Genomic DNA, 18652 nt, shown 5'->3' on the forward strand with positions numbered 1-18652 from the left:
TGGCTGTCTTATATAAGTGCTGGGGTGAAACGGCAGCATCTTCATCATTGTTGGAGGGCTATTTTAAGAACAGTCTTGAAAGTTAGATAGGCGGGCAATAGGCAACAATTCTTAAACACTGTATCATTGGGCAGCTCAGTATAGTAGTCACTAGCAGGACTCTGGGTCAAATGACCTGGGTTCCAATCCCAGCACTGCCACTTAGCTGAGTGACCCTGTGGAAGTTAAATCAGCCTCTCTGTGCATCAATTCCTCCTTTCTATGTTGAGGATAACAGTAGCACCCCATCACAGGGTTTTTGTGAAGATTTATAACTAATATAAAGTTAGAACAGTATCTAAAGCAGAGTAATGCATATAATTATTTGCTATTATTTTTCTACATATTCTTAATTCAATTAACATGTTATTATATAATGCACGGATTATTTTCAGTAAGTTTCCAATTCTGAGATAATGAACCTTGCCATTCAAAATCTTTCCTGAATGCTTCATTTTCATACTCACCTGCTAAATGTTTGGGTTTTGAAAAAAAGAAAATCAATTGGGAAATTAAGTCACCTGCCAAAATTAAACAAGCCAAAAGCCACTCTTGCAGGTTTTTCCCTTGTGAATGTGGACTTCACAAAATGAGAATTAGATAAAAGTCACAGCTTATTTCTTTTTTAAGCCTTTGACAGACAAAAAGAGAGTAAGACTAAGTGCAGTGGTAATGAAACCACAGGACTCCAGGCAACCTTCCATGGAGGAGGATGCTGAGCCCTGCACTTCCTTTCAGGGCCAGTCTTGGGACAGGAAGCCTGGCTACTGCCTGCCCCGTGACCATGGCTTCCTGAGAAGCCCTGATGGGGAAGCTTCTTGTCCCACTTCCCCTCAAGTATGGCCCACTCCTTCCCAAGAGACCCTGTTGTTCCCCGACCTGGGCTCGACCCCTACTTCTCCCACCAGGAGATGCTCTGGTGCTCACCAACGATGCTCTGGAATTGAGGAATAAACTGCAAATAGTTAAAATTTCTTTGTGGCTCCACCTACACCGTTGGCACTTTTCTATTTATCCCACTGCCAAGCTCCCTCCCTGCCACTTGGCTGCTTTCTTTGATCTCAACAGCAGCATAAAAAAGCCCTTAAAGGAGATTATGGATCCCTAGAGAGTTCAGATTTTTAGAGAAGGCACCTGTGGAGGTTGCCTGGGCCGCAGTGGGCGGAGCTGCCGCACATCCCTTAGGCACATCATTCACTCTACAGTCATTGTGAACGGCGCCCCCTGGAGTTGTACAAGGAGATGCCTCAGACTCTGGGAGGACAAGTCAGCTGGGAGGATACATTCCTATTTTTAAAAAACAACTAAAAAAGAGAAGTTCAGTTCAAGTTTCTTGTCTGTCAGCTCTAGTCCCACCTCTCCCTAAAGGGGTTTGGGTGACCCCAACTGTCCCTGAACCTCCCACAGCTCACTCCCTCAAACCAACCAGTCTAAAGCAGGAATCTCACAAAAGAGGGGGTGAGGGGAGAGGGGAACGACAGGAAAAAGGAAAGAGAAATGTTACAAACAAACAAAAAGGGCTAGCAGTGGCAAAGAGAGGAAGGTAAGAGCAGAGCGCACCTGAGGCCGAGCTGCCCAGGGGAGCGCTGGCCTGTGCTCTGCCTCCCACCGCGTCACTGGGAACTCTGGGGCAGGGCCGCGGGGCAGGGCAGTCAAACGCATCTCCAGTGAAGACAGAACTCGAGCTCTCCTACAACTTCACATCTATAAGTAATGCCCACGTATGGAAATTAACTTTTTGTGTTGTTTTGGCTCTGGTTCCCCTGCTCTGCTCTAATAAAAAGAAAGCTGCTTAAAGCATGGGAGTGAGAAGCATAAGGGACAACCAGGGAGGTGAGGTGACCTGTCCTGCAGTAATCAACAGACTAAACCTGGGCATCGGGCGTACCTCAGGGGTCCTCTGGGCTAAACTCTGCACAGAAGCCCAGCACACCCTGCCCGAGCCATGGCCATTCAGCCAGCGACAGAGAGCTCACACCTCACAAGACAACTTGATCCATTTCTCTACAGCTCAAACGATTAGCTCATACTGTGTGGCCGTATGATGTTCTGGATCTTAGCTCTGCCCTGCGAAGCCACCCAGAATAGGTGCAAATGATCGTTTTCTATGAAAACCTTTCAAATATATTTTTTAGACTGATTTGAGAGACAGAGAGAAAGAAAGGAAGAGAGCAAGAAAGAGAAAGAAAAACATCAATTTGTTGTTTCACATACTTATGCATTCACTGGTTGATTCTTGTATGTGCCCTGACCAAGGACTGAACCTGCAACCTTGACATATCAGGATGATGCTCTAACCAACTGAGCTATCTGGCCAGGGCAAGTTTTAAACATTTGAATGCCTTAAGCATATTCTCTATAATGTCTCTCTTCTAGAACAGACATGCTCTTTTCTGTTTTTGAACCTTTACATGTAACTGGCAAGAATTAAAAGAAAAGTTTTAAGTAACCTGACCGAAGGCGGCAGTTTTTGGTTCTTACCGATTCAGGAAAGCATTTCCAAAGCGACTGAGCTTTCGAAATGGCTTTTTGGGATCCACGACTAAAGCGTTCCCTGGAGTGCTGCCCTCATTCTCCCCATACATCACAGCGATGAAGGAATCGGTGGTGGGCTCTGGGCCAATCCTCATGCCTGGGAAATCTTGCTCCAGTAAGTATCTGGAAGGGGGGAAATAAAATTAGCATGTTGTCACCAAGCAAAAGGTCAGAAAGCTTCCTGGGTCTACCCATTTTTAACATAACCATTTAAAAACCTAGAAATATAACCCCCAGAAAAGGAGAATGATCTACTCTTTTGCTAATAATAATTTTTCAGAGCTTAAAGTCTACAGACTTTCCCTGCCCTGCTAGGGTAAGAAGCCTAGTGAACGAGGCCAGGCATCTTGCAGCCTGACTGTGTACCTCTAAAAGTGTACCTCTGCTCAGCAAAGCAATTCTTGTTCAAGGTTCCATCGGTGCAACAGACACCACCCCAGAGAAGCCTACCCAGCCAACTCCTATGTATCCTAGAAGACCCTGCTCAGGCCTGCCTCCTTTAGGGAGGTGTCCCTGTCCCTCCAGCGTGTTGGGAACACCTCCTCTGTGGGCACTGGGGAACCCTGTGCCTGTGGCCATCACGGTGCACCATGGGTACTGCACTTCTTTGCTTGTTGTCCCTTGTAGGCAGGCCCATGCCTGTGGCCAGGTGCACATCCCTAGCATCCAGCACCTAGCACCGTGCCTGCCCACATAGGGCACTCAATGTAATGAATGAAAAATGAACCGCCTCCTTCCTTGTCACTGACAGTCTATGAGGCCGCACACCCTCCCTTGTGCATTTTACAGCTCCCTTGGGCTCCTGGAGGTTGTAGCCATGGAAGACAATTTCCAAATAATTCAGTAGCAACAGAGGCTGGTATGGAGGATGAGGGTGAAAGAGGGAACTCATATTAAATATCACCAGATCCATCACTAGCCCTTTGTGCAAACTGGAAAAAGATGCCCTTTCCTTTAGGCAGACACAACCCTGTACCAGGATTCACAGCGTAGCAAGGAGAACTCTGGCTGGATTTTACCCACCACGTGCCCCTTTTCCCAGGAGCCCTCATGCAGTTTAACCTGCACAACTGTATACAGTGGCCCTAGCAAATGTCATTGAGGACTCTCATTCAGTGGGCTGAGGAGATCCACTGATGTGACAGAGAACATTAGGACTGGCTCAACGACGTGTTAGGGAGGGGCAAGTCCACTTTCTGAGGGAACTGGTTGAGCCCTAACATAGCTCTCCCCACTCTCACCAGCACTTCATTCAGCTGAAGCCACTTACAGTTCTTCCCTCCCTCCCCACCAAGATTCCCTTTCCATGATGTAGGAAGATACTATGTATGTTTATGCAAATATGAGGGGGGGAGGGGTAGGGGCAAAGACCTACCTTCCTCTGCAACCAAGGGGAGCATAAAGAAAAAAGTCCAGTGACCCTTGAACAATGCAATAGAAAATCCATGTATAACTTGACTCCCCAAAAACATAACTACTAATAGCCTACTGTTAGCTGTAAGCTTTACTGATAACATAAATAATTAACACACATTTTGCATGTTATATATATTATAAACTGTAATGGGAAGGGGGTGGGGGGAGGTAGAAGAGGGTATATGGGGGATAAATGGTGATGGAAGGAGACTTGACTTGGGGTGGTGAACACACAATACAATATACAGATGATGTATTATAGAATTGTGCACCTGAAAAGTATATAATTTTATTAACCAATAAAAGAGTAAAAAAAAAACCTGTATTCTTACAATACAGTAAACTAGAGAAAAAAATGTTATTGAGAAAATCATAAGGAAGAGAAAATACCCTTGCAGTATTTGCTAAACAAATACTGTAAAGCACGTATGTGGACCCATGCAGTTCAAACCCATGTTGTTCAAGGATCAGCTGTACTTTGGAATACATTTCACTCATTACCAAGCAGCAAGAGGAAATGCAACACCTTCAGAGAACACTTGACAGTGACTGTGGACCGGCTGTGGGGGTGTGGAGTGGTGGAAGGGAGTCCCTGTTCAAGGCGAGCCATATCCCAACCCTGCCAGGGAGATGACCCTTCACCCTGGTGAAAGGCTCAAGGGCAGACACCCAAACAACTTCCTCCAGTTCCCCATTCCTGCAGCTAACAATCTACTTGGTCCTAAATTATTTCCTTTATTTCTGCCATGTCCTGACTGATCAAAAAATTTTGTTTTCTTTTTTTCCTCACCCGAGGACATTTTTGCATTTATCTTCACATAGAGTGGGAGAGAGACAGGAAGGAAGAGAGAGAGAAACATCGATGTGAGAGAGATACATCAACTGGTTGCCACCCACACAACCCCAACTGGGACTGGAGACAAACTGCAACCAAGGTACGTGTCCTCAGCGGGAACCGAACCCGGGTCTCTCTGGACTGCAGGCTGACGCTCTAACCGCTGAGCTAAACCGGCCAGGGCCTGACTGATCAAATTTAAGCTCAGTACCTGTGATTTTATTTCCAGGGATAGAAGAAAAAAACTGAACTATCAAATGTCTGACATAATTTTCCCAAGAATAAGAAATTAACCCACCCTTTAGACCTATGTTTTAAACGTAAATAAAATTGAAATTGTTCAGCAATCTTAGCAGGCTATTTCTAAACATTTAATTGATTTCATTGCTAGTTTTAATGTTTCTTCATTTCTGTGAAAGTGTGTAGCATCATTTAAATATATCCCCTGAATTTAGAGTGAATGTGAAAAAAATTGGATCACAGCACCAGCATTTGCCAAGTACTCACTACTAACCTGGTGTAGTACAAAGCCTCTAACCACACACTGTTTCATTCAATCCCCACAACACTGAGGAGGGCACTAACACTCTCATTTTATAGGTGGGAACACTGAGGCGTCAGAAAGGCTAAGCAACCTGCTCAAGGTCACAGTTAGTGTTTCAGTGGAAATTTAATGCAGGCAGTTGGACCTCAGGTCTTGCTATCTCCAGATATGTTTAAACCTGGGTTTGAGCTGGTGGTTTGCTCAGAGATGAGGAGCACAGGGGATTTTAGGGCCATAGCACACAGTGGGCCACTGGGCATAAAGCACCACGACATCATATTTCCTTAAAAGTGAAGGAAAAGAGCCCAGCCAGTGTGGTTCAGTGGTTGAGCATTGACCCATGCACCAAGAGGTCGCCGGTTCCATTCCCAGTCAGGGCACATGCCCAGGTTGTGGGCCAAATCCCCAGTGAGGGGCCATGCAGGAGGTGGCCAGTCGATGTTCTCTCTCATCAATGTTTCTATCACTCTCTCCTTCTTCCTTTCTCTCTCTCTAAAATCAATAAAGAAAAAATATTTTTTTTAAAAAGAAATGTTAACGGTTATTATTTAAAAAAACAATGACGGGTTTCAATGAAAACCCTAAAGTATGAAATTGTTTGAAGAGCACATATGCCCTGGCTGGTTTTGCTCAGTGGTTAGAGCACTGGCCAGCGGATGTAAGAGTCACGGGTTTGATTCCAGTCCAGGGCTTGTACCTGGGTTGCAGGTTCAATCCCCGGACTCAGTTGGGGTTGTGTAGGAGGCAACCAATCGATGTATCTCTATCACATCATTGTTTCTCTCTCTTTCCCTCCCTCCTTTCCACTCTATCTAAAAAAAGAAAAAATATCCTCAGGTGAGAATTAACACACACACAAAAGAAGATGCTTCTGACTTTCAATTTCATACTGTAACAGAAGTTAGAATTTCCTGCGTAGCACCCTGCCAGGCAGAAAGTTAACAACTCATTATTTTTAAAGTATGCTGCTAATGGGAATCAGTTTGAGGTGAAAGGTGCCCTTGAACTGTGACCTTGGTAAATCATCCAATCCCAGGTACAGAGGAAGTACCAGAACTAGAAAAAATTACTGTTTTATAGTTTGCTTACATTAATCATTTGCTTAGTGATACTTTCTCCTACAGATAATAAAAAGCCCAAATTCAATGTTCAATTTCATTATCAGGGTAATACCAATTAAAGACACTGCATACTAGCACTTAAAAAAAAAAAAAACTCATAACACTCAATGCTGGTGAGGCTGTAGTAAAATAAACATCCTTATAAATGTTGGTAGAAGAATAAGTTGGTATAACCTCACTGAAAAGCAATTTGATACCCCCTTTACAATGGGGGTAAATATACTTTTTGAAATCTATCCTTTGGAAAAACCCTTAGACACGTGAAAAAGACTTCTGCGTGAAGATGTCCATTGCAGCACTATCTATAAAAGCAAAAAATGAGAGAAAAAAGTGTTTTCTTTCCCATAGCTCTTATTCCCTCTTTCATAATATAAAATGTACTTATTATTTTATGACTTATTCCCCATCTCCCCCTGGTAGAGTATAAGCCACAGGAAGGCAGGCCTTTTTGTCTCTCCTGTTCACTAAGGCTCCCCACTAGTGCTTGGAACATCTCTGGCACATGATTGAGATGGTTGATGAATAGTCTGTCTGATGCCCCTGCCCCCCCCCTCTCATTTCCCTACTCATGGCATATATCAGTATCTGAAATGATCTCAGGCTGCTATTTGTATGTTACTGTTCTAGGATGTTAGGAGCATATTAAAAGAGAGGACCCTCATCTGTCTGGCTCACCACGATATCCCACCATCTAACAGTGTCTGGCACATAGTAGGTGCAGAATCAGTATCTGTGGACTCACTGACTTTGTTTCTTTCTTTTTTTTTTAGTTTATTTTTGTTACAGATGTTTCTCCTTTTTTCCCCATTGACACCCTCCTCCCCATCCCCCCCACCCCATCCCTGGCTTTGTTTTCCGGGTCCATCGGTTATGCGTACATGCATATAAGTTCTGTGGTTGATCTATTCCCCACCCCCAACCCCCTCCTCTGAGGGTCATCAGTGTGTACCCTACTTCCACCTCTCTGGGTCTACCTTATTCCTCAGACTGTTGTGTTTGGACTCACTGACTTTCTCTGTGCCCTCATCCAGGCGGTCATCAGGCTCTGGCCTCCCTCCCTCCCTTCTCTGCCTCTTTACACCTCACCGGGACACGGGTCATTCCACACTTTCCAGTGGCCTCCCAGCCTCCCTCTCTCCCATTTGACCTTGAAAATCAGATTCTTTTTTGAAAGTACCACTCTAACAGCCCGGTCTCGCACAGATAACTGCCATTCAGGGACCCCCACAAGCCACCCTTTGTAATTCAGGCTCTTGCTCCTCCCCTACAGTGGATCTTTTCTTCCCTTCCTTTTTTTTTTTTTAATCCTCATCTGAGGACCTTTTTTTCCCCCATTTTTTGTTCAGATAGAGTGGGAGAGAGAGAGAAACATCGACATGAAAGGGACACATCGAGTGGCCGCCACCCGCACAACCAACCAGGGCCGGGGACAAACTGCAACCGAGGCACGCACTCCTAGCGGGAACCAAACCCAGGTCTCTCTGGACCGCAGGCCGACGCTCTAACCGCTGAGCCAAACTGGCCAGGGCTTTCTTCCCTTCTTGATCAGTCTCTTCTAGGCCCCAAATGCCTGCCTCCATCTTCCCTCACTTCATTTCCTCTGTCTGGTGGGGACTCATGTCTCATGATCTCATTCTTTAGCCACTGTACTGCCTCCTTTCCGGCAGTCCTCCCCATCATTCCAGGGCCTTTTTTTGCACACTCTCTGCCTCACCTTCTCTTGTGAGTTATTCACAAACACTTAGTATTGGTGAGCCTATTTCCTTTCTTCTGATAGGCTGTAATTTCCTGCAGGGCACATTCCACACACTCAGAACTTTAGAGTCCCAAAGTCTCTAAGAAATCGTTTGGTTCAAGCCCATGTCTGTACATGTGAAGAGACTGAGGATGAGGTCAGGAATGTGACTTGTTGCTGGTCAAACTTGCGAGTGGCCCTGCAGGACTACAGCCTGTATCTCCTCTCTCCTGGGTCAAGACTTTTGCTCTAGGCTCAGCCCCACAGCCTTGGGGTCCCACACATCCCCAGCTTCTGGTCCCCTAAGTAGGACCTGTCGGATACACGGGTTAATATTTGACATGCTAAGCTGATTGCCCAGAAGAATTTTTACAATGGGTGATGGTGAAACTTAGATACACTTATGTCACACTGCTGGGCAGGCAGGCAGGCATGTGTCACATGTAGTGACAGAACTAAGAACAACCAGGACACAGAGGATCTGACAAGTGCCAAGTGAGAATGAAGATTAGGTTCAAAACCAGCAACTTTGAAAGGAAGAGTCTGAGCAGATTCTGAGGTGTAATGTGCAAAAACAGGTTACCCACACAGCCCTGCGCACAAGGCTGATCAATTGTGTTAAACTTTTTTTTTCTTCAACACCTCAGAGGCTTTCCCAAAGCCATGAGTTCCAGGGACTTTGTGGTGTTATCTGTGATAACAAAAAAATCAAAGGAATAAGAGGCCACAGGAAACCTACAGAAAAGAGTCCTCACGGTTCAGAGCCACTGGCGCTCTGCACAGGCATCCTGTGCATGAGACTGGGTTTCTGTCTCTGGCTCCACCTTGCTCTCCTTTTCCTGTGTTCTCAGAGAGGCTGCCAATTCCAGCAGTGATTACTCTGTCTCGAGCCAAGCCATCAATGTAAAGAGGGACAGACGGTTGGATTCCAAGCAGCTGGGGGGAGAGCGTGGGGGGAGGATGGGAGTCCTGACATCTCCTTGTCTCTGTCTGCTGAGGGCCACGGTTCAGCCTCATCCATATGGCTCCTGGGCTCTCTGGCTGCCATGTGCAGCCTAGGCTCAGGGAGCTGCTTTCATGCGAGGATATATATGAACAGTGTCTTTCTTCTTCCATTGCTTAGGCTAGAATTGTTTTTTTTTCTTTATCCTCACCCGAGGACATTTTTGCATTTATCTTCAGATAGAGCGGGAAGGAGAGAGGGAGAAAGAGAGAGAGACAAATATCGATGTGAGAGAGACACATCAACTGGTCACCATCCATACACCCCAACTGGGGCTGGGGACAAACTGCAACCGAGGTACGTGCCCTTAACGGGAACTGAACCCAGGTCTCTCTGGACCACAGGTCGATGCTCTAACTGCTGAGCCAAACCGGCCAGGGTGACCCATGCATCCTTAAACGCGTTCCATCCTAAGTGCTGAGACGGGTAAGTGCTATGTGTTCCCCATGGTACGATGAAAAACTAGGGCTCAAATAGATTATGTGGTTTGTTAGAACCTAGGGTTTCTACTAGTCCTCTGAGAACACTACCTGCCTTAAATCAGAGCCTGAGAGGCTGAGTCAGTCTCCAATAGGAGCGTTTATAAACACGTATTCTATGAATCATAACAAACCTACAAATCTAAGACTTATTAGCAGTCTTCAATAATTAAGCAAGCACTCTAAAAAGTAATATGGCAAGCCTTGGCCGGTTTGGGTCAGCGGTTAGAGTGTCGGCCCGTGGACCGGAGAGTCCTGAGTTCGGTTCCCGCTAAGGGCACGTACCTCAGTTGCAGTTTGTCCCTGGCCCCGGTTGGAGTTGTGTGGGTGGCAACCACTCGATGTCTCCCCCCCCTTCCTGCTCCATCTGAAGATAAATGCAAAAAAAATGTCCTCGGGTGAGGATAAAAAGTAATATGGCACATATATTTGGGGTGTGTTACAAGCATTAATTTAAATTCTCAAGCCAAAGTCTAGAGAAATAGCTTGTGAAATGATAAGTGAGATTTTAAAAAATGTTTGTGAAAACACTGGCATCTGTGCATAGACTTTGAGGGTTCAATCCACTGATATGGCCTGGGACATATGTTTAAAGAGCATTAAACTAACTCCAACAATCATTTTATTCCTTTGGGTATTACTAAGGTTTTAAACCATACAGATGTGAAAGAAATATATAAAGTACAACTTTTGAGTTCAGTGGTGAAGAAGTTTTATTTCCTTATTTTAAAATACATGCCGATGAATTTAAATAATTTCCATTTATAGTAAATGTTGGAGAGTTTTACATTAGGTATTTATTGATAATACCTGGTCCACTGTTTCACAAGGAGAGGGAACGAAAAGAAAGGGTTAGTCCTTTTGGTCAAGAGTCTGGAAATGATGTTTTTAAAGCAGTTTCCTTTGTTTATCCTCATGTTTAATAACAAGAAATGGAAGTGGGAGGAGAATCAAACATTTACTCTCACTAACGTCTTATAAAATGGTCCTGAATATGTAAGTTAGTACTACCACCGACTCTACTTCTAAATACCACCAAACAACAGGTTATGAAACCAGGCCCTACAGGTTATAGGGCTTTTCGCACGTTTTATCACTTCACCCTCGCTGTCCTGGCTTATAAAAAACTGTGTTCATGACAAGTGAAACAGCTTGCACAAGACCACGTTAGTACAAGATAATGACCACTTTTAACATTTCGAAATATTTCTATCCATTTTTCTGCAAATACATTATTTTAAATAAAATTGGGATCAAAGTGTTTAAACAATTTCATATCTAGATTTTCACCATTAGTTTTTCCTTATACCATTAAAAATTCTTTGTAAACAATTTTTAATGGATGCATACGGTTCTAAGGTGAATAGGTATCAATTTAGTTTACCTAACTGTTGGGCATTTAAATAGCTTCCCATTTCTTACTATTATAAATAACGCTGAGATAAATAGCCCTGAACAAATATTTCATCTACTTTAAAACTTGAATCTTCTCTGAGTTATTAAAAAACTAAGTCAGCCATGGCCGGTTTGGCTTAGCGGTTAGAGCGTCGGCCCGCGGACCAGAGAGTCCCGGGTTCAGTTCCCACTAAGGGCATGTACCGCAGCTGCAGTTTGTACCCGGCCCTGGTTGGGGTCGTGTGGTTGGCAGCCAGTTGATATGTCTCTCTCACATCGATGTTTTTCTCTCTCTTCCTCCCTCTCTCCTTCCCGCTCTATCTGAAGATAAATGCAAAAATGTCCTCGGGTGAGGATAAAAAATAAAAAAAAACTAAGTCAGGTCCAGCCTGTGTGGCTCAGTGGTTGAGCGTAGACCCATGCACCAAGAGGTTGCTGGTTTGATTCCCAGTCAGGGCACATGCCCAGGTTGTGGGCCTGATCCCCAGTGGGGGGGCATGCAGGAAGCGGCCAATCGATGTTCTCTCTCATCAATGTTCTCTCTCATCGATGTTTCTGCCTATCTCTTCCTCTCTCTTTCTCTCTCTGAAATCAATAAAGGAAAAAAAAATTTTTTTTAATAAAAAATAAAAAACAAAGTCAGAATATGTATGCTTTACTTTCATTTTAAAACTATATGTCTTCCCTAAGTGTGAAACCTTTTATTTTCATTTTTGTTTTCTCCTCAGTTAAATCACTGATGGATTACCACCAGGAATGCTTATTCAGAATATATTATATTTGAAACTGCCGATCTGCTGAGGGAACATAAACCTGTTGAACCAAGAAACTGGAATTTGCTGGGTAAAGACTTTGCACATCTGTTTATGCTGCTATGGATGGAATTTAAGCTACGTGGGGCTGGGATATTCTTAAAGCCACTGCGGTCTAACCTGTGCCGCTCCGTGTAGCTGCTGTACCCCACCTTCCTCACTGTTCTGGAAGGAGGGTAGAAGAATGGGACAGGAAGAAGAAGAAAGGGAGAGGAAGTTTACTGGAATCAAAGGCAACATACTTCCCAATTTCTTACAGCCTTGTTTACTTTTCCAGTCATTCATTCATTTGCTCATACAATGAAGATCTATTAAGTGTTTTCTATGTTATGACTTGTAATTTATGAATCTTACAATAGACTTTAAGTTGATCTGGGAGCACTGTAAGTTTCACAAGGAGTCTACAGAGCATAGCATTTCCCAACGTTACTTGACTAGAGAACCCTTTTCTCCTTTTGAACACCTATTTACAATCTCTCAGAATTGCATTCCATAGAACACAGGTTAAAGGAAAAGGTAAAAAGTCATTTAATAAAACTTAATATCCATCCTAATTTTTTCAAATGAAATTATTTTCAAATTAGCAATAGAAAGATAATTTCTTAATGTGATTAATTTATAAAATATTAAACCAATAGATAACATATCTTTTTGTTTGTTTATCTTCACTAGAGGATACTTTTTCCTTTGACTTTTAGAGAGAGTGGAAGGGAGGGAGGGAGAGGGAGAGAGAGAAACATCAATGTGAGAGAGACACATTGATTGGCTGCCTCCGGCACAACCCCTACCGGGACCAGGGATCAAACCTACAACCCAGATACATGCCCTTGACTGGGAATTGAACCCACGACCCTTCAGTGTGCAAGCTGACGCTCTAACCACTGAGCACACACTCCAGGGTCTAACATCATATCTTAAAGTGAAATAACACAAGGCATTATCATTAAAATTAGAAGGTTGATATGAACGCTCACTTCCCAATACAATAAAATATGAAACAGAAGTGGAAACAAAGTAATCATGAATGAAACAGATATACCTGTCTACCTAGAAAACCAAAGAGAATCTAATGAAAAGCTGTCAGAATAACTTGAATCAAAGGAACAGATACAACATGAAAATGTAAAAAAAGCAGTAGCTACATTAACATACTAGCAATACCCATCTAGTAAATATGAAGGAAAAAATCTGGTTCACAAAGCGATGAAATACAAAATACCTAAGAGCAACATTAATATGAGTATATATAACTTGTATGAGTAAATCAGCCACTTCTCTGAGATAGAAGGTCTGAGTAAAGGCAATGCTGAGTTCCTGCTTGGTTAGAGCAAGCACCAAGATATAATGCAGTTCAAATACAAATTGGTTCCGATGGGATTTTCTGGGAAGAATCTAATGAAGTAATTTTAAAGTTCTTCTGAAAGAATACAGGAAATGATGATTGACAGTATTTGGAAAAAAAGAGAAATAAGATCAAAAGAGTCTGTACTACCATTTATTAAAGAATGTGTTAAAGTGACAATCATGTTATTTAAAACACTGAAAGTGACTTAAGACAGTAAGGTGAGAGTATAAGAATCTACCAACAGAACAAGAAGACGCAAGAGAAAGGTCCCCAAAGATCCTAATATTTAATAAATTAGCATCAGAGGAAGCGTCATGTGACATTAGGAAAAGGCAGAATTATTCAACAGTATTAAAAAAATAAAAAACCAGCCCTGGCAGGTTTGGTTTAATGGTCAGAGCATTGGCCCACAGACCAAAGGGTCTCAGGTTCGATTCCCGTTCAAGGGCACATACCTGGATTGCAGGTTCAGTCCCTGGTCCCATTAGGATCGTGTGGGAGGCAACCAATTGATGTGTCTCTCTCACATCAATGTTTCTCTCCCCCCCTTCCACTCTATCTGAAAATCAATGGAAAAATATCCTCAGGTGAGGATTAACAACAATAAACAAACAAATAAATAAACAAAAAAAAAATGAGTACCTTTGAAACAGATTTTACTTCCAAGTGAATTAGAGTTAGATATTTTTATTTTTATTTTTTTATCCTCACCCGAGGACATTTTTCCATTTTTTGTTCAGGTAGAGTGGGAGGGAGAGAGAGGAACAGGGAGAGAGAGAGAAACATCGATGTGAAAGGAACACATCGAGGGGCTGCCACCAGCACAACCGACCAGGGCCGGGGACAAACTGCAACCGAGGTACGTGCCCTTAGCGGGAACCGAACCTGGGTCTCTCAGGACTGCAGGCCGACGCTCTAACCGCTGAGCCAAACCAGCCAGGGCGAGTTAGATATTTTTAAAAGCTTATAGGATAAACAGGATTTTCTATGCATAAAAGAGATAAAGAACATTCATAAAAGAGGAAAACAGTGGAGGGAGACTTGATTTGGGGTAGTGAATACACACTACAATATACAGAATATGTATTAAAGAATTGTACATCTGAAATCTATGTAATTTTATTAAACAATGTCACTCCAATAAATTCAAAAGGTAAAAAAAAAAGTGTTAGATTTGACCATGAATATTAAATATATTTGCATGTAAAAAATTATCATAAAGAATTAAAAAGGCAATCTCAAACTGAAAAAAATACTTATAATAATTATGACAAAGGGTTGATAGCCATGATTGAGCAAAATATTTAAACCTCTACAAGATAATAATACTCAAAAAATGAAAACTAGGCAAAGTTCACAAACAATTCACAAATAAAGACAATGACTATATATTTTACAATTTTACTAGTAAAAAAAAAAAAGCAAATTAGAAAAAAAAATTTTCCTATATTTATTTTTTTTATTTTTTCTTAAACTCACCTGAGGACATTTTTCCATCTTTTGTTCAGATAGAGTGGGAGGGAGAGAGAGGAAGAGAGAGAGAGAGAAACATCGATGTGAAGGGACACATCGAGTGGCTGCCACCCGCACGACCAACCAGGGCCGGGAACAAACTGCAACCGAGGTACGTGCCCTTAGCGGGAACCGAACCCGGGTCTCTCTGTACCTCAGGCCGACGCTCCAACTGCTGAGCCAAACCGGCCAGGGCTATTTATTTGTTTTTAATAGTAATACTTAGTCTTGTTGAAGGTTTGGTAAAATAATGATTCTCACATTATACTCCCTGGTGGGAATCTAATTTGGAATAACTTTTCTGAAAAGGAACACATATACATATGTATTATAAAATCAGAAATATAGATAAACTTGAAAAACACTTAAATCTTTTGATACAGTAATTCATGCCCATACAGCTATTCTAAAAACACCTAGAAATACAAAGATTTACAGCCAAGAAGGTCCATAACAGTATAAAATTAGAAACAATATTCCAAGCTGTACAATAGACTATGATGAAGTTATTAAAGTTATTTTTGAAGACTACCTAACGACACAATAAAAAGTTCGTCATATATGAAGTGAAAAAGGTTTTTACTAAATTGCATTTACTGCCTAATCCCCAGTTTTGTAAGTATGGCTTCTATGTCTTTATCTAGGTTCTTTGCTAAAAATGTGAACAGATGGAGCTTGGACCATACTCCATGGAAGGTCCACCAAAGGGAGTCTTTGAGGCTGACCCTTTTCAGGCTTTATGATTCAATTGTCGTGACTCCATCAAATGAACCTTCATCTATCAATGGTTCCAAATGTTTTCTGGAGGAGGCTAACCAAGAATCACTAATAGGTGGTTTATAAAAACAAAAACAGATTTCCAAGCCTCACCTACAGGGATATTCCATACAGAGAGGTCTAGGATGAGGCTCTGGAATCTGTTTGGAAGATCTCCTGGTGGTTCTGACACACAGCCAGATCCAGGAACCACAGCTTTCTTTCTTTTATTTTTTCTTTTTATCCTCACCAGAGCATATTTTTGCATTTATCTTCAGATAGAACGGCAGGGAGAGAGGGAGGAAGAGAGAGAGAGAAACATCAATGTGAGAGAGACACATCAACTGGCTGCCATCCACACGACCCCAACTGGGGCTGGAGACAAACTGCAACTGAGGTACGTGCCCTTAGCGGGAACCGAACCCGCGTCTCTCTGGTCCCGCGGGCAGATGGTCTAACAGCTGAGCCAAACCAGCCAGGGCCACAGCTTTCTAGTTCATAATTTTTTAAGGTTTTAAAAAAGTATATTGAATGTCTTTTAGAAGTAAGCTTCTAAGATATGAGTTATAGAAGAAAATCCTGTTATTTTAAAAAATCTTTTCTCCCCCATATTTCTCCTAATCCTTCGGCACTGCTGCCCTTTGTCAGGCAGATGATGTAATGAGTGGACAAGAGGCCACTCTGCGGTGTCTCACTGAGCTGAATGCTGCCACCAACGCCACACCAAACCTGCCCTGGAGCCCCCGCTGCCCTCCTCAGAATCCTTGCTCCAAGTCCTGATCTTCTGAGGCTTTGAAACACCAGCTGCTGCCCCTCTACAGCCCCTTCATCAACTTTTAACTCATGCTCATCTTGAACCAAACTTCGGAATGCCTGTGACTGAAGCACAGTTCCTTCCCTTCAGTGCCCAACTGCTGAGTGTTTTCTATATTTGATGCTCCACCTCCCACTCATTCCTCAACCCATCGCCACCTCGGTTCTATCACCACCTCTTACTGACATGGCTGTTGCCAAGGTCACCCTGGCTCCTGATGGCTAATCCACTGGTTCTATTTTAATCCTTTTCCCAGAAGCAACTGACATTGCTGACCACCCCTCTCCTCTCCCTGGTTTTTGGTGTGTGTGTGTGTGTGTGGGGGGGGGGGTGTCAGCTGTTTCACCTGTCCAGTATCCATTTCCCCTTTCTGCTAACAGCACCCTGAGGAGGCACCTCTCCCCACTCTGAGTCCACATGGTTTGAGGATGACTACCCCACTCCAGGCATGGGTTACTTCATTCCCCTTGGTTCTAGGGATGGGCATATGGCCCAAGTTGAACTACTTGAGACTCAAACCTGAGATTTTTGCTAAACTGTTGGAGAAGAGATTCTCTTTTTTCCTACTGGGATTGCTGAGCTGACAGAACATGAGTCTGGAATTGGAGATAGGCACCTGTCCACTCCATGAGGGGTAACTGACGGAGAAGGAACCAACACGAGGGAGGCGGCAGAGCTGAGAAGGAGAGAGCTCAGCTGGAAGTGCCATTTGGGGTCCTAGGCCAGGCCTGAGGCCAGCACCCCTGATCTTATCAGTTTTATAAGAAACTTTGTATTTTTTTACGTAAGTCTTTTATAATTGAGTTTCTGTCCCTTGAAACCACAAGGGCCCTAGATGGCTCTGAGCCCCATCCTCCCCTGACATGACTCCACTGCTCTGGTGACTTTTCCCCAAATGTCTCCACAAGCTCCTCTTCCTCTCACTGCAGACCCGTATGTCCGATTCCTTGTGGACTCTATACCTGGGTGTTCCCTTGAACGCAGTTTAAATCTAAGCTCATAATTACTCCCCCACTCTTCCTCTTCTTAGGTCCCCATCTCAGTGGATAGCTCCTGGTTATTCAAGAAACCTGAGCCTCATCATTGACAGTCTCATACTCACCTCCTGGTCCCCTGTGGGCAGATAATACTGGTTCATTTCTCAGTGCTTGGCTTTTAGGCTGTATACTCAAGAGAGGACGTTTCCAACCTCCAAGCCTGAGTGAAGGGTCCCCATCCCACAATGTGCTTCTAGTGTCACAGCTCATCACCCAGCCCTGATGGCTTGTGGATTCTTTTCCATATTTCCCATGAAACTCGAAGCTCCATTCCTGAAATCATTATTATTGAATAAATGAACACTAGGGTGTGTAGATATGATCTTATATATTGTGAATATAGTCTATTCTTCTGTAAACATTAAGTATTTCAATATTTCCGAGATCTGCAAAGGGCATGGTATCTGGCACAGGAGACTATGATTTTCAGGAGCTCCAGTGCCTGCACGAGGGTGAGAACCACCAAACTGAGTCAACGGTATTTCTCAAATGGGATTTTTTTTCATTTTAAAAATTTATTTTAGAGAGAGAGAGGAAGAAAGAGAGCGAGAAACATTGATTTGTTGTTCCACTTATTTATGCATTCACTGGTTGATTCTTGTTATCTGCCCTGACCTGGATCAAACCTGAAACCTTGGTGTATCAGGACAATGCTCTAACCAGCTGAGCTACCAGGCCAGAGCGCTAATGGGATCTTTGTAAATGGGTGAGTCAGGCTGCCTCCTGTGAGTGCCTTCACTTCTCTTTAATAATGGAGTCCAGAGTTTATCAAAGGAATGAAAGGGAGCTTTAAACACCATTTCTCCCCTTTTTTTAAAACTGGGACATTTGGCTGCTTCCAATTTTCTGATACTTTTCATATTCTTCATAATTAAAAAAAAATAACAACAACACACCAACCATAGTTCTTTCAGTACAACTACAAGTTTTTCCTATATCATCCTCCTGTCCACCTATCCACCCGGGTATTTACTGGCCTTGCCTGCGCAGGCCCTTGAGAGCACCTCATCCTTAGGGTTTGAACTTCCTCCCAAACACGGCTGAGCTCCCTCTACTATCTCTGGACCGTTTGCTTTGAGGGAAAAGGAGGAAGCAAAATAACAGCTGAATAGTTCTGCTTTCTGTTCTTGTTACAGCAAGAGTCCCAAGCAGTGGGCCTATTGCTTCCTGATTCTTTTTCTTGTTCTAAACATGCTTTTAAAGACTTTTTAATTGTTGGAGGCATTTCTGCCCTCTCAACCCATTTACTCCAGCTTCTTAATGCTTCATACGAT

At 43.1% G+C, this 18652-nt stretch overlaps 1 protein-coding gene across 1 annotated transcript in view; it reads right to left on the reverse strand.

The window, feature by feature from the left end:
• EHD4 (EH domain containing 4) overlaps positions 1-18652 on the reverse strand; it is an 85367-nt gene that overhangs the window by 60231 nt on the left and 6484 nt on the right. Inside the window, exon 2 of the mRNA XM_036274173.1 lies at positions 2521-2697. Within this exon, the coding sequence (XP_036130066.1) occupies positions 2521-2697 (177 nt within the window). The remainder of the gene's footprint in view (positions 1-2520; positions 2698-18652) is intronic.

The sequence above is a fragment of the Molossus molossus genome, unplaced genomic scaffold, assembly GCF_014108415.1.
Source record: "Molossus molossus isolate mMolMol1 unplaced genomic scaffold, mMolMol1.p scaffold_m16_p_1, whole genome shotgun sequence".
NCBI classification, from domain to species: Eukaryota; Metazoa; Chordata; class Mammalia; order Chiroptera; family Molossidae; genus Molossus; species Molossus molossus.